At 29.9% G+C, this 13,662-nt stretch overlaps 1 protein-coding gene across 1 annotated transcript; it reads left to right on the plus strand.

The window, feature by feature from the left end:
• The first annotated feature begins 273 nt into the window (after positions 1-273).
• Positions 274-13,080, plus strand: LOC142328423 (uncharacterized). Its single transcript, XM_075372145.1, has 5 exons — positions 274-533; positions 3,858-3,898; positions 6,873-7,069; positions 9,118-9,277; positions 12,091-13,080. Exons 1-4 carry the CDS (start codon positions 470-472, stop codon positions 9,185-9,187), a joined length of 372 nt encoding a protein of 123 aa, XP_075228260.1. The 5' UTR covers positions 274-469; the 3' UTR covers positions 9,188-9,277; positions 12,091-13,080.
• Positions 13,081-13,662: the final 582 nt, after the last annotated feature.

Here is a 13,662-nt window from a genome sequence, read left to right on the forward strand (position 1 = left end):
AAGTACTTTTCCACCATAATGAAATATTGTATTTGCTAAAATGTTTAAACATATAATTAAGCAGCTTTGTACCCATGCCAACATAAAATGTAATATACGCGCCTTTTTCAAATGAACTACAGTCCCAGGTTCGAATCCGGTCAGGCATGGCATTTTCACCCGCTATAAAATTGTCATTTCATTTCATCCTCTTTAGTAATACATAATGGTAAAAAAAAAGAAAAAAACTTATACTGATTCGGCGTTGAAATATATTAAGCCGTTGTTTAGGAGCAACGCTTAACTTCTGTAGACGCGTTCTTTTACATAATTTCTTTATAGGAACAAAACGCACGAGTTTCTCGTGTACCAATAAAAAAATAAACATGAATTTATTATATAATTAACGTAATGGCCAAACAATTAGTGGATCATAGTTGAAATTTTTATATTTGTTTATAATCAAAATATATCGTTTATTCATAAAAACATGATTAAATTTTTAGATAAACTGGTTCCTCACAAACTTAAACCCCTATGGAATCATGCTGCTGGTGAGTAATTTTAATTTTTATACCTTAAAATATATTATCGTTGTAGTAAAGTCGTTTTGAAATAATTCATTTTTAAAAAATGTAATCACTGAAAGTATGATTTATTGAGCTCTTGGGAAACCCTTTTTTCTGTTAAGTTTCATTTTAAATAAATTAAAAGAATATTTATTTTCAATAATATTGCTAAATATGCGATCTAAAATATCAGAATTTAGTGATTAAGAGAATTATGGGTAATATTAGAGGGCCTGATCAAAATCTGTGCTAATTTTTTATTAGAATCTAATAATAAATTGCTATGTTAGTAATAACAATATAAGCGCAACAACATGCTCTAGTCAAGATTTTATTTTTTTAGAAATGCTTTGTTTTAAATGTTGAAACTTGAAAATAACTTAATGATTCTTAGATCTGGTCAAGATTAAGGGGTTTTACTTTTTGGTTGTTACAGTAAGTAGGTTAGTTATGATTATTTATTAAGCTGTTTAAAATTTAAAACTTGAAATCATATTTGACATGAATTTTTTGTCTGTATTTTGAAACTGTTAAATGATTTATAATAATTTTTCTATTTTACCAATCGAAAATAGAAGTCAAAAATTATTTTAATTAACAAGTATTCAAATTAATAAATTTACTAAGTATCAAACTAATCAAATTTTACTCTCTTCTCTCCATAATATCAAATAATAACATTCATGGCCATACTATTCTGCAATGGTTTGACCATGTCTGCAGAATCAGTGGAAACAGACTACCATACAAACTCCTCTGACATTAATGTTCCACCCACTGGAGAGTCCAACAAACACTTCCAAAGAAAACTTGGATCAAGCAGATCGATAATCATATAAAAAACTGCAGGCTAAGCCTTAATGAGGCCAGGAGAACAGCCATGCATGAAAGCATCTTGTTAGTGAAATAAGACAACCATTGGCACCCACAGCAACATACAGGATTAGGAGTCTATCCAATCCAAATGCCAGCTAGGGATCTAAAGAAGAAGATATCACAAAATTACAATATTTATTTGAAATAGGAAATAAATTATTTTAGTAAAATCAATTGATAAGTACAGTGTATGTTTAAATCCTCAGAGATGCTGATGACTGCTTAGAAGTTGGGTTTTCTTCCTTCTCTTGTTCTTAATAGTAGATTTTTGAAAATCTATTTTTTTCTGTATTAATTGAATTTTTTTCAATTAAACAAGAAAATATAGTTTTTAATTTTTGTAGAAGGTAAGCTAACATATTCAGTTTTATTTAAGTCATGGAATTACTATATTGTTCACATATCTGTTCATATATATATTATATATATGTGTGTGTATATATATATATATATATATACACACACTAGGTGTAACAATAAAGTAATGAGACTGATTTTTCTTTGCATGATGTGGCAACCCTGCAGCTTGCGTAGGCACACCATCGTTGACCTAGGTCTATAAGCTACTTCTAGTCCAAGCGGCACATTGATGCAACTGCTCAGTCGTGAGTTGTGCTGTAATAAGAGAACACGTGTTTGTATCTCTCGTCACAGAAATGAAACCGCAAACAAAATATTGCGCAACGGTATGCCATTTCTTTTTGCATTAAATTGGGTGAAAACGCGACGACAACTTAGGTCAAGAGCTCAAGTTTTTCGGTGGCATAAAATTTTTAGTGAAGGCAGAACGAATGTTGAAGATGAAGACCGCAGTGGACGACCATCAACCTCACGGACAGATGTCAACTTGACCAGGGTGCGTGAAATCGTACGATCTGATCGAAGATTATCCGTGAAAATGATTGCAGAAGAACTCAACATCAATCGAGAAACGGTTCGTCTAATATTAACTGAAGATCTTGGTATGAGAAAGACTTGTGCAAAAATGGTCCCCAAAAATCTCACACAACAACAGCGAGAAACACGGAAAAATGTGGCAGCCGATCTGTTAGAGCAAACGGAAATCAATCCAGATTTGTTGAGCCGTATTATCACTGGTGATGAAGGTTGGTTTTTTCAGTACGATCCAGAGACAAAACGCCAAAGTTCGCAATGGTGCTCAAAGGGATCACCCAGAACAAAAAAAGCTCGCATGTCAAAGTCAAAAGTGAAATGTATGCTTGTGTGCTTCTTTGATTCCAAGGGAATTGTTCATAAAGAGCGGGTGCCTCCTGGACAAACAGTTAACCAATATTTCTACAAAGAAATTTTAGAAAGACTTCGTAAAAGAGTTCTTCGTGTCCGTGTCAACATTGCTGATAATTGGATTCTGCATTACGATAATGCGCCATCCCATACTGCTCTGTCAGTACAGCAATTTTTTACCACAAAACAAATTTCAGTACTACAACAGCCACCTTATTCACCAGATATCGCTCCGTGCGACTTTTTCCTATTTCCAAGAGTCAAAATGGCGGTCAAGGGACACCATTTTCAAACAACACAAGATGTCCAAAAAGCTGTGACGAGGGTCTTGGAGGATATTACAGAAGATGAGTTCCAGAAATGTTACCATCAATGGCAGAAGCGCTGGAATAAGTGTGTGCAATCAGAGGGGAACTACTTTGAAGGAGACAACACTAAACATGACTAAAACGGTAAGCAACATTTTTTTCACATCAGTCTCATTACTTTATTGTCGCACCTCGTATATCCCCCAACTTTATTAAATAACTTTTAACCATTAAACATAGAAAAACTAAATATAGCAAATGCTCCTATATCAAAACCATTTATTTTTCTATATGAGAACACCACACTCTAAGCATCCAGTTAGTTCCAATTGCATCAGGATGGAGGAATAACTCAAACATTTTAAATTCTAAATGAAAGAGTAGGATTGTGAGATTTTTTAAAAGGGCATTGAAAAATAAAACTTTTGTCATAAAACAACTTAAGGTTAATAAAACCCTAAACAAAATAGTATCCATTTAATATTTTTCAGTTAGTTTCAAAAGTGATTTATAATACTTGTTAACTGTTTAACAATGAAACAGTGAAAAAAATATTTACAAGATGCTCTTACTTCTAAACAATCTATTTTATAGAACAAGACCACTACTTGGGCGCCCTGTCAGACATTTTCAAAGCTAGCTGTGAAAAATATTAAATAGCAACTATTTTGGTTAGGGCTTTCTTAGCCTGAAGTTTTTTACATTAAAAGTTTCAATTTTTAACACCCTATAAAATGATGTGTTACAACTCTGCCCCTACTATTTAAAATGGTTAAGTTGTTTCTCATAATCGCCTACTGTGTGCTTGGTGTGAGATGGTCTCGTACCAAAAAAATAGATGTTTGTATTTTAATATGTGTGTATTTTTATAATTTTTCAGGTCCAAAAACAATTTTCTTTTGGGCTCCTGCCTGTAAATGGGTATGTTAACAAAGTTGTCATCACATAAATTTTATAAATACTAAAAGTAAAATAATGTTTATTTGTTATATTTTCTTGTTCAGTCATTAATAGCAATCATTCTTAAAATTTATTTTTTACCCGTGACAGAACGGAGACAGTATATGTGTTTGGAGTAAGAGGTTGTGTGTATGTCTGTTACTATTTTCCTCAGAAACTAATTCGACCATTTTCCATATGGGTTTTTGCATTACATAGGTATCGCCTCAGAGCAGGTTCTTAGATTAGTTTTACAGTTATAAACCGCCAGGGGGCACTGCAGTAGATACGTTTCTTCAAAACGGCTTTGTGGGTTTTTCTCAAATTTCTAATTTTATCTTGTGTTATTATTGATATATTTAAAAAAGTTAACATTTCATTACTCTAATCGAGTAACGCTTAATTTATTTTCCTGTTTTTTAAGTAGCGTGATGAATTGAAATTTATACTTTTATAAATTATAATTAATTAATTACAATTCACTTTTCTAAATACATGGAATTATGCTATAATTGCACTAGTTTTTCTATGAAAGATTTTCTAAAAGTATAATTTTAGTAATTAGAAAGAGAGTTGTCATCAGTCATTATTTTCTGCTTTGTTTTGCTGGTACATTATTCATGAGCTATATTTATAAAACACATGTAAATTATTTCATTAAAGCATAAAAACAATAAAATTTAAGATTTTGATAAAAATCAAATGTTTCCACTATAAAAAAGCCTTCCACTATAAAAAAGCTTATGTTTTTTTCCTGATGTTTTCTTAAGTGATATACAACTTCATATATCTATATTGTATTGTATTGTATATCTATATTTGTTTTTCCAGAAATGGGGGTTCTTTATTAACCATTTTTGTTAAATAATCCTATGATTTTACATCTGTTTTGAAATTCTGTTTTCTTATGATATCAAAGTTACAGCTCAAACGCATTATAGAAATCTGATCTAATAAATGAACTTTGAATGACCCTAATTACCATTTTTTTTTATTTTCTCAGAGTGACAATAAATTTTTTTCAAGACTATAAACAGGACTCAACTTTAAACAGGATTAAAAAAAATGTGATTATGCATCATCATGCTTCTTTATTTGAATAAAATGAGACAGATAAAGAACAACCCAGCTGGATTTATCATTAAATATTATACAGAACATTCAATGAAACCAATAACAGATAATTTCTTTACACCCACTTATCCACAATATTTCTTTATAAGCATTACCTATGAGTTTTCTTTAAATTGTTAATCGTATTGTTACTTGAACTAACCGAAGCTGAGGTTTTGCTTTACTACTGCTTTATTTCCATTTTTCTGTTAAATAAGTTGTAAAATATCACTTATATCTTAAAAACTTAATGTTCTTTTTCACATTAATTAATACATTTAAAAATTACATATACAAAAGTAAACATACAGACACAAAAGTAAATACTTCATAGTATGAAGTAAGGCCTAGTAAAATTTGCTGATTACGACTGTTATTGTACACCATGATACTGAATGTAGTGTAGTGTCTTGACAAAAGAAAACTATAAAAACTTGACTGGTCTATAAATAACCAACTGAAGAAAGACATCGTTTTAACTCATCCTTTTAGTACTTCATCTCTTTATTTATGTATTTTGAATGTGGTTACAGATAAACATATTTTTCTGTTTTTATGAAATTTTCCAATGTGTTTCTTATTATTAGGTAGAATGACTTTTACTGTACATGTAATAATTTTTCATAAAATCTTCACTGCCAAGCCCCCAACTCTTGTTCATATGTTGTCTCCCCCAACTCTTGACATCGCCCACAATTTTCAGTATGCCCATTAGCATAAAATATGTATCACCCTTTTTTGTGTTTTCCTCTTTCTACTGTACACTTTTTTGCCTTTCTTAGTACACTACTACTAAATACTTAAAGTGCTTTTACAATAAAGACTTTATTCACAACATCAAAAAAGAAAAAAAAAAACATAAATATACAGTAAAAAAAAAAAAAAAAAACAGTTGTGTATAGTGGGTATTTGTCTCTGAAAAATATTAGTCAGTGATATCAACTGTAACTAGAAATATTGCTTATAAAACTGCTAATACAGTAGAATTGTAGCATTATTTTTTTTTTACACCAATTATATTTTGTATATCATTTTAATTTCTACTTTATTATTCACTTTTATTGTAGAGCTCAATTTGTTAATATTAGTAGAAAATCAGTGTGGCCTATTGTTCACAGAATTACTTACTTCAAAAAATGTGTATTCTTATGAACTTGTTTAATCTTTGATAGCTGGAATATTTCACTCGATAAAATTCAGTCGGTTAAATGGGAGAGGATCCACAAAGATTTTTTTATAACATAGAGTTACTGATACAGAAATATTATCAAAACTTTAGATTTATTATTTTTTAAATACTGATTCCACATCATCATCATCATCATCTGAAGAAGATAGTTATTGCTTAATATTGGATTGTTAAAGCATAATGTTATTCAGCCTGATAACCTTCTGATATTGAATTTTTTTCAAATGAAAATTTAAAAAATTAAATGGAAGAAATAAGAAGAAATATAATTCTTACTCCAGCATTCTAGAGAGCCTTAGCTCAAGCTTACTAGAGGCCTAATTGATTCTTTGCATACCTTTTCTTAATTTTATCAAGATGAAGGTTTCTCACCTTAGTGTATTTTATCAGTGTTTTTTTTTCACAAGCAGATGTTTTTTAAGTAAATAAAATAAGGTAATTTTTCAATTTTTAAAATTTTGTCTTTTTGAAGCAGATATCAAAGTAAAAGACTAGTAATTTATTCATAATTATTTGTTTTTAATTCAGCACAGACTTCAGCGAGTAAAAATTTAAACTTCAAAAATTTTTTTAAATATTCTTTCTCACTCATACATATATATATATTTTTTTAAATGTATTGTTGAAGGAGATTTTATTTTTGTTTCAATTTAGGCTATTGTATTAGCTGGTCTTGGAGATATAAATCGTCCGATCGAAAAAGTAAGCATTCCACAATCGGTTGCATTGTTTCTGACAGGTGCTGTGTGGTGTAAATACTCTCTTGATATTATACCAAAGAACTGGAATTTATTTTTTGTAAATTTTATGGTTGGGTCTACCAATATTTATCAACTTTCCAGAGCAGCAAGGTAAAGAAATAATTGCTTACAGAAATAAAGTTATATAAATTTAAGAATAATTTTTTAATAAAAGCTGAAAATTTGTGCAATATTGAATAAATATTTTTCAGCACGCTTACACATTATTGAACTAACCAACTTTCGCAACTTTCTGTATCTTGAAAATGGCTGCATCTCGCAGATTCTCCATACAGTGGACTTAAAAATGGAGATTCTCTATTCAACCCTTTGATGAATGTTTTTTCTCATGTTGTAGAGAAAGTTCCCTTGGTAGTACGATTCTAACTTTTTATAAATGAAAAATTACATTATTAACATAGATGATTTGATGATATTTTCATTTTTCTTATTAATCACTGGTCTGTAAACTTATTAAACGCTAATCAGGATAATAATCTTAATTCTACACTATATTACATTCAAGAATATGGTACACTGTTTTTAAACACAACACACATGGAGTAAAAAAAAAACTACTTTCCACCAGCACATCAGGGTCAGCACTGTGGGAGCAACAGGCTCTCTTTCCTTTGCAGCCTCGTGTACAGTTTCCTATATGCGCATGTGCACAACAGCTAAACACCATGCTGCTGGAACTGTGAAGTGCACAGTTCCATATAAAGATTTTTGTATCTTTTCATAAACTGGGGGATGGCTACTGACATTACGCTTAAGGATTATATGTTTTACAAGTATAAAGAACAAAATTAAAGAAAAAAGGACTCATTATATTATCGATACTATCAAGTGGAAATAGGGAGTGCTGCAGTTTTACAGTGCCTATATGCGAGGTGCCACTGCTCATGCGTATTTTCAACCAAGTTCTTTAGTAATTTATAGGGCTTTATCAAGTATCAAAGGTCCAGAGACCAGAACATTATTAGCACGAGCCCTGCAAAACCAGTCAAGTTAAATCCTTAATTGCTAGGCCTGGCATTTTAAGAAATGCACATTTGTTTAACTGATTGTCATTTTCAGTCCATGACTTTAGGATATCAAGTTTGCTTTTTAAGATATCGCTTATCTGAGTTTTCCCAACATCAATGTTTTACCCTATCATGCACACTGAGTTTTTCATTTTTGTAACTGCTACTTTTTCTTTTAATGTCAAGGTTTTACGACTTTGAGATATTTTAAGTTGCTGTAACAGTGGTTGTAACAATTTTTATAACATGTAATTTTTTTGTAACATTTTTATAAAATGCACAAAATTGAACGCATAGTAAATGTACATATAAAAAGTGTACTATGAGAAAAATACAATACTATATTGTAACAAAAATATTACACATGTTTGATGTACAGTATACACTTGCACAGCACTGATGATGAATTGATTGAAATTATAACATCAATGTCTAGGTGACAATTTTCAACAGATAAACAAATTAGTCACACTGAGTGTAACATAAAACAAGGAAAATTACAATTTTTATTATTGCTGTCTGTTTTTCAGAAGTGATTGAACAGTTTTTATAGGTAAATTCGTTGTCTGTGCCCATTATTTAGGTCGGTTATTGAGAAGTATTTTATCCATAAATACCACCATAAAACTGCCAGGTAATCTAAGTTTCTGGTTTAAGAGGAGTCTGTTATTGGGAAGTGTCCATTAAGGAAAATTTCACTGTACTTACAGTAAAATATGTTGATGATAAAAAATAAATACAGAACATAAAGCAATAGAGAATAGCATCAAACCAGTTATCTGGTGATGAAAAGAAGACCTAATTAATATCCATGTACTTTTATCCAATCTTATACTGAGAACTTCTTTGATGGTTTTTGTTAGCTCATTCCATCGAGCAAAGTTAGTTATTGATACATATGCACATTCAAAACCAGATACTTTTAATAAATATAGTTATTCTATGAACAATGTTTGAATTAGGGTTCACAGTTTATAGCATCATTGAACAATTAATTGGAAACAACTCACTTAATGGATTTATGTAACAATAATTAAAAATTAGTTTCTCCAGAGAGGCTAGGTAATTTTTAGCTACTACGTTTTATGTATAAATGTATTCTGGTGTTTTTTTTTTTATTTTTTACAACAGGTACAAATACCAAATGTCACTGAAAAACACAGATTCTAAACCAGATGTTAATGATGTAAAAAAGAAATAGCATTTCTATTACCAATGTGAATCAGAATATATTTAAACAGTACAAAACTATCACCATTGTTATAAGAAGAGACATTCATATTATTGATAGGTAAAGTACCAAAATTCTATTTGTTTCATTTTTATTTTGAAGAAAGAAAATAAATTCTTTGAAATGATATAACACTAAGGTATTTTACAATAAAGTATTCATTACTTTTGTAGTTTCAGAGTATATTTTGTTATTTTATGTGCAATATTAAAATTTGATTTTATTTACTTCCTTATATCAATTGATTTGTTAATTGCATATTTAAAACAGAGTATATTCTAGGATCAATATGTATGGTCATTGCAAAATAATTCCCTAACAGCCTAACCAATTTTTAAACACATTACTCAAACAATATTTTGATTTATGTTTGAAAACAAGCTGAACTCAGAATGAATTTACTGGTTTAATATAAAATATTTACATAACTATGGTTTTTGAGAGAATTTTTTTTTTATTCCAATTTTGCCAAGTATTTTTTTTATGCTAAATCTTACTCTTCACAAAAAAAAATTATTTTTTAATTGTTTTTCTATTTAGAGGAAATAACTCTGATGGTCTCATTTCAATTTTTTTCTGCTCAATTGAAGTGAACAATCTTTAAAACAAAAACATTTATTGTTAGGGTGATTTGAAGATGTTCTTAGTTTTTTTGTTATGTCATTCCTTGGAAATGGATTATTTTATTATAATGATGTATAATCTGATGTGATTCTGATTTTCATATGAGAATTTGTTTAAAAAGAATTAAAAGAAATGCTTGCATTATTGCCACTGAGCCTGTGTTTAATAGTCTTTCATAATTTCTCTTCATTCACTATCTTGCTTTTTTCAAGACAACATTTCTCACTTTCATATTTCATAAGAAGAGTTTACTTTCGTACAAGCAGAATTTGTATAAGTCCAACCATGGTTTAAATTAAATTATAATAGAAATAAAATTTAAAAAAATTCATATCAAATAAATTTGCCTGATTTATAACAAATTATTTGTATTACATTATGTAATACAAAGGTAATATGTTTGATAACTAATTCCACCAAGTTGCACACAACTCATTGGAAATATTTTATAATTTTATATATATAATAAATTGCACTTGATAAATTGAATTTAATATTATATCACATTTAACACTTTATTATCAGCCATGATCTTTGCGATGTTTTGGTTCACAGCAATTGCCAGTGGAAATTATTCAGAACCAAATATACCGCTTGACAGTTTGTACCTGATTACAAAGTACCAATAAAAATTAGTAAATTTGTTTTTCAATAAATTGCCCTTTATAAGACTAGTAACACAATTTTGACCGATGTGTTTATGTGAAAAAATTAAACCAGTACAAACATTTATTTAAAATCAATAAAATAATACAGTAGGTGAAAAATATGAGCGAAGATATTGAAGAGATACTTGTGTTATCCTCTTAACATGCTAACAATAGAGAAGGCAAAAAAAGTTTGTGGATGCACCAAATTGTGAATAGTAGACCAGAGAGTGGTCATTTTTTCACTTTATTCAATGAAGTAAGTGAAGATGAAGAAAACGTTTTTAATTACCTACAAATGTCAGTCTTCATTTGACTCAATGCAATAAAAGGGAAAATAACTAAAAAACCAACCGTATGAGAACATGCATATCACCAGAAGTAAAACTTGTCATAATTCTTTGATAAGTCAGCTACATTTAACATTTTTTGTTAAAGTAGCAATACAAATTTTTTTGATATCAGTAAATTTCATTACAAGAATAAAACATTATGAAAAGATTTTCTAATCACAATTTTTAGTCTTTTTACTATATATTAGAATTCCTTCTGAATCTTCTGAAGTAAAACTTGACACAAATTATTGAACTGTATCTGCTGGAGAATAAACCATTTAATGCTGTTCTCCTGTTTGGTGGTATTGTTGCTGTGAAGTAGTAACCTGTTCGCTTGTTTCACTGTACTGATGTTCTGGAGTAGGAACTGCAAGCTGTTGTGCTTCTGTTTGGCTGTATAGTTCTTTGATTTGTTATTCAGTCTCTCAGCTGGTTTGAGGGACACTGAAGTGTTCTTTCTGGGTATTGACAAAGTACAGCATATGCTGTACTTTGTTGTCTAATACTTGTTATCTTTTCTTGTTGGTTTAGAAAATAACAATGATTTATTCCGTACTGGATTTGTATGTTTGAAAGTCCAGTTTGAGCTGCTAATGATGTTGATTTGTGTTATTGCTGGAAAATGTAGTAGCATTTGTATTTGTTAACAATTTGCATTACCTCAAGTCTGCATTGTGAATTCATCATTTCTGGCTATGATGTCAAAGATGGCAGTAAAGACAGAAGAAAAAATATCTATTATCGTTATCTGTTGTTTTAGTATTTGTTTTTTTTTTTTAATTGTATCTAAGGAAGATGCTCAGCAGAACATAGTCTTTTTTTGCCAATAACTGAATATAAAGGCTTTGGTATGCTAGCATTGTACATCATGAGTACATGTGAGTACTTACATAAGTACATGTAAGGTGCTTTTGCAGAGGCTCTGGTTGCGGTTTTTATTTTTCTGCATTGAATGTTCCTCGAGTAACTATCTCTAATATTTTTCCACCAGCAAAACTCCTAAAAATAAAAGAAATTTGAATTAGTGTTTTTTCGAAAACACACTAAATTTGAATAAAAAATAAATATCAAATGGTAATGTTTAACATTACATGTTAATGTAATAATTATGCAAAAATTGAACACAATATTATACTCAAGACAGACTAATTTTTGAATTCTTGCATTTTTTTGGAGTCATTGAATTATGCAGAATCTTCGTTAAAAATAAGAATATGTTTATCTTTAAGTTTTCTGAAAATTAAAACATCCATTCCTTTTTTTTAAGGTACCTTGATACTGGATGTTTATTTACTGGATTGCATTATAATTTTTGCATCTGTAGAACTACAGTTCAGTGCAATATGGCTTAGTCTTGCTGATTCTGCTTTCCATTGGCTTGAAATTGTTAAAGGATTTGAAACATATGCAAAATTTTCACATTGTATTGGCACAATAGATAGACAGCACATAAGAACTAATCAGCTCCCCAACAGTGGTTCAATGTACTAAAATTATAAAAAAATACTTTTCAACGGTATTATTTGCAATGTTTGATGCAAGAAACTGTTTCACTTATATAGAGGTTGTATATTTGGAAAATCAAGCGATTCGGTTATTTTTAAGAATTCAAAGCTTTACAAAAACTTGTGCTACAGTTCTCTGGGAATTCTAGAGCCAAGCTTATTACCAAATTCAGCTGAAAACTATCCTTACGTAATAATTGGCCATGATGTGTTTCCTTTATCACAAAACTTGCTTAGGCATTACAAAGGAAAGAATTTCTCTGACGTTAAAGAAATTTTCAATAAAAGTGTGACTTTAGCATGAAGATACATTGAATGTTCCTTTGGCTTTTTAGCTAATAAAGGACGCATATTTCACAGACTAATCGATGCTGATCAAGATTTGGTTTCATCCATTATCAAAGCTGCATGTGTTTTACATAACTTTGTGCATGTTAGAGATGGAACTAGAGTTGATGATGATAACCATACACAAACACACGATTTGAAAAGTATGTCAGTGGTTGTTGTGATCCACTAAGCTAATTTGATACCGCTAAAAACCAGGGTTAAATTTTCTGAATATTTTGTAAATCTAGAGTTTCCTGTTTCCAAACAATACATAAAATATTAATTTTGTTCATGCTCTTGTAATAATAATAATAATAATATCTATTTTATACTCGTAATTATAATTTTGAAATATTACTTTTTTATAAATATTTTTATTCAATAAATAAATGTTTTAAGATTATGTTTTTACTCACCCAATTTCCTTTTTTTCCTTTTATGATATATCCACTGCTCCAAAAATAGTAATTATATCGTCCCACCACCGGTTTCTTTGTATCCTATCGCTGTACCTCTGACAGCCTCTTGTCCCGCAATGTAGGTCACATTTCATTTTAGGTCATTTAATTATTTTATGTTTATTTGTTAAATTTTGATACAGCTTCAATAAATAGAATTAATAATCAGTCAAAAAATGTATTTGATACGCTTCAATAAACTGCATAAAGAAATGAAATTGAATGTAAAGTACCTATAGCATAAACTGCCTACACAACCACTGTGTCTGACTTGACAAACTTTACTAATGTAAACAACAACCGCATGAAGCTATAAAACATCTACAAGACAGTGGTGGTGGGTCATCTGAATGACTACTCGAATCTGTTTACTTTCGGTTGGTAAACCGCTGGTCGGCCCGCACCACTTTGTGTGTCTTCATCAGTTAAAAACAAGGAATGACCTAACGACTTAGATTCTAACGACGTTAGTCTCTATAAACGCTTCGGTCAAAACCACTGTGTATGTCAGTCTAACATTGTAGAATTAGTTGTATAGTTTTAGAA

The sequence above is a fragment of the Lycorma delicatula genome, chromosome 7, assembly GCF_047948215.1.
Source record: "Lycorma delicatula isolate Av1 chromosome 7, ASM4794821v1, whole genome shotgun sequence".
In the NCBI taxonomy this organism is placed as follows: Eukaryota; Metazoa; Arthropoda; class Insecta; order Hemiptera; family Fulgoridae; genus Lycorma; species Lycorma delicatula.

Bases quoted from the DNA above. Each gene is read 5' to 3' on its own strand.
- LOC142328423 (XM_075372145.1), top strand. From the start codon at position 470: ATGATTAAATTTTTAGATAAACTGGTTCCTCACAAACTTAAACCCCTA. The intron at 534-3,857 runs GTGAGTAATTTT...ATAATTTTTCAG, and splicing joins CCTATGGAATCATGCTGCTG to GTCCAAAAACAATTTTCTTT. The intron at 7,070-9,117 runs GTAAAGAAATAA...TTTTTACAACAG, and splicing joins CAACTTTCCAGAGCAGCAAG to GTACAAATACCAAATGTCAC.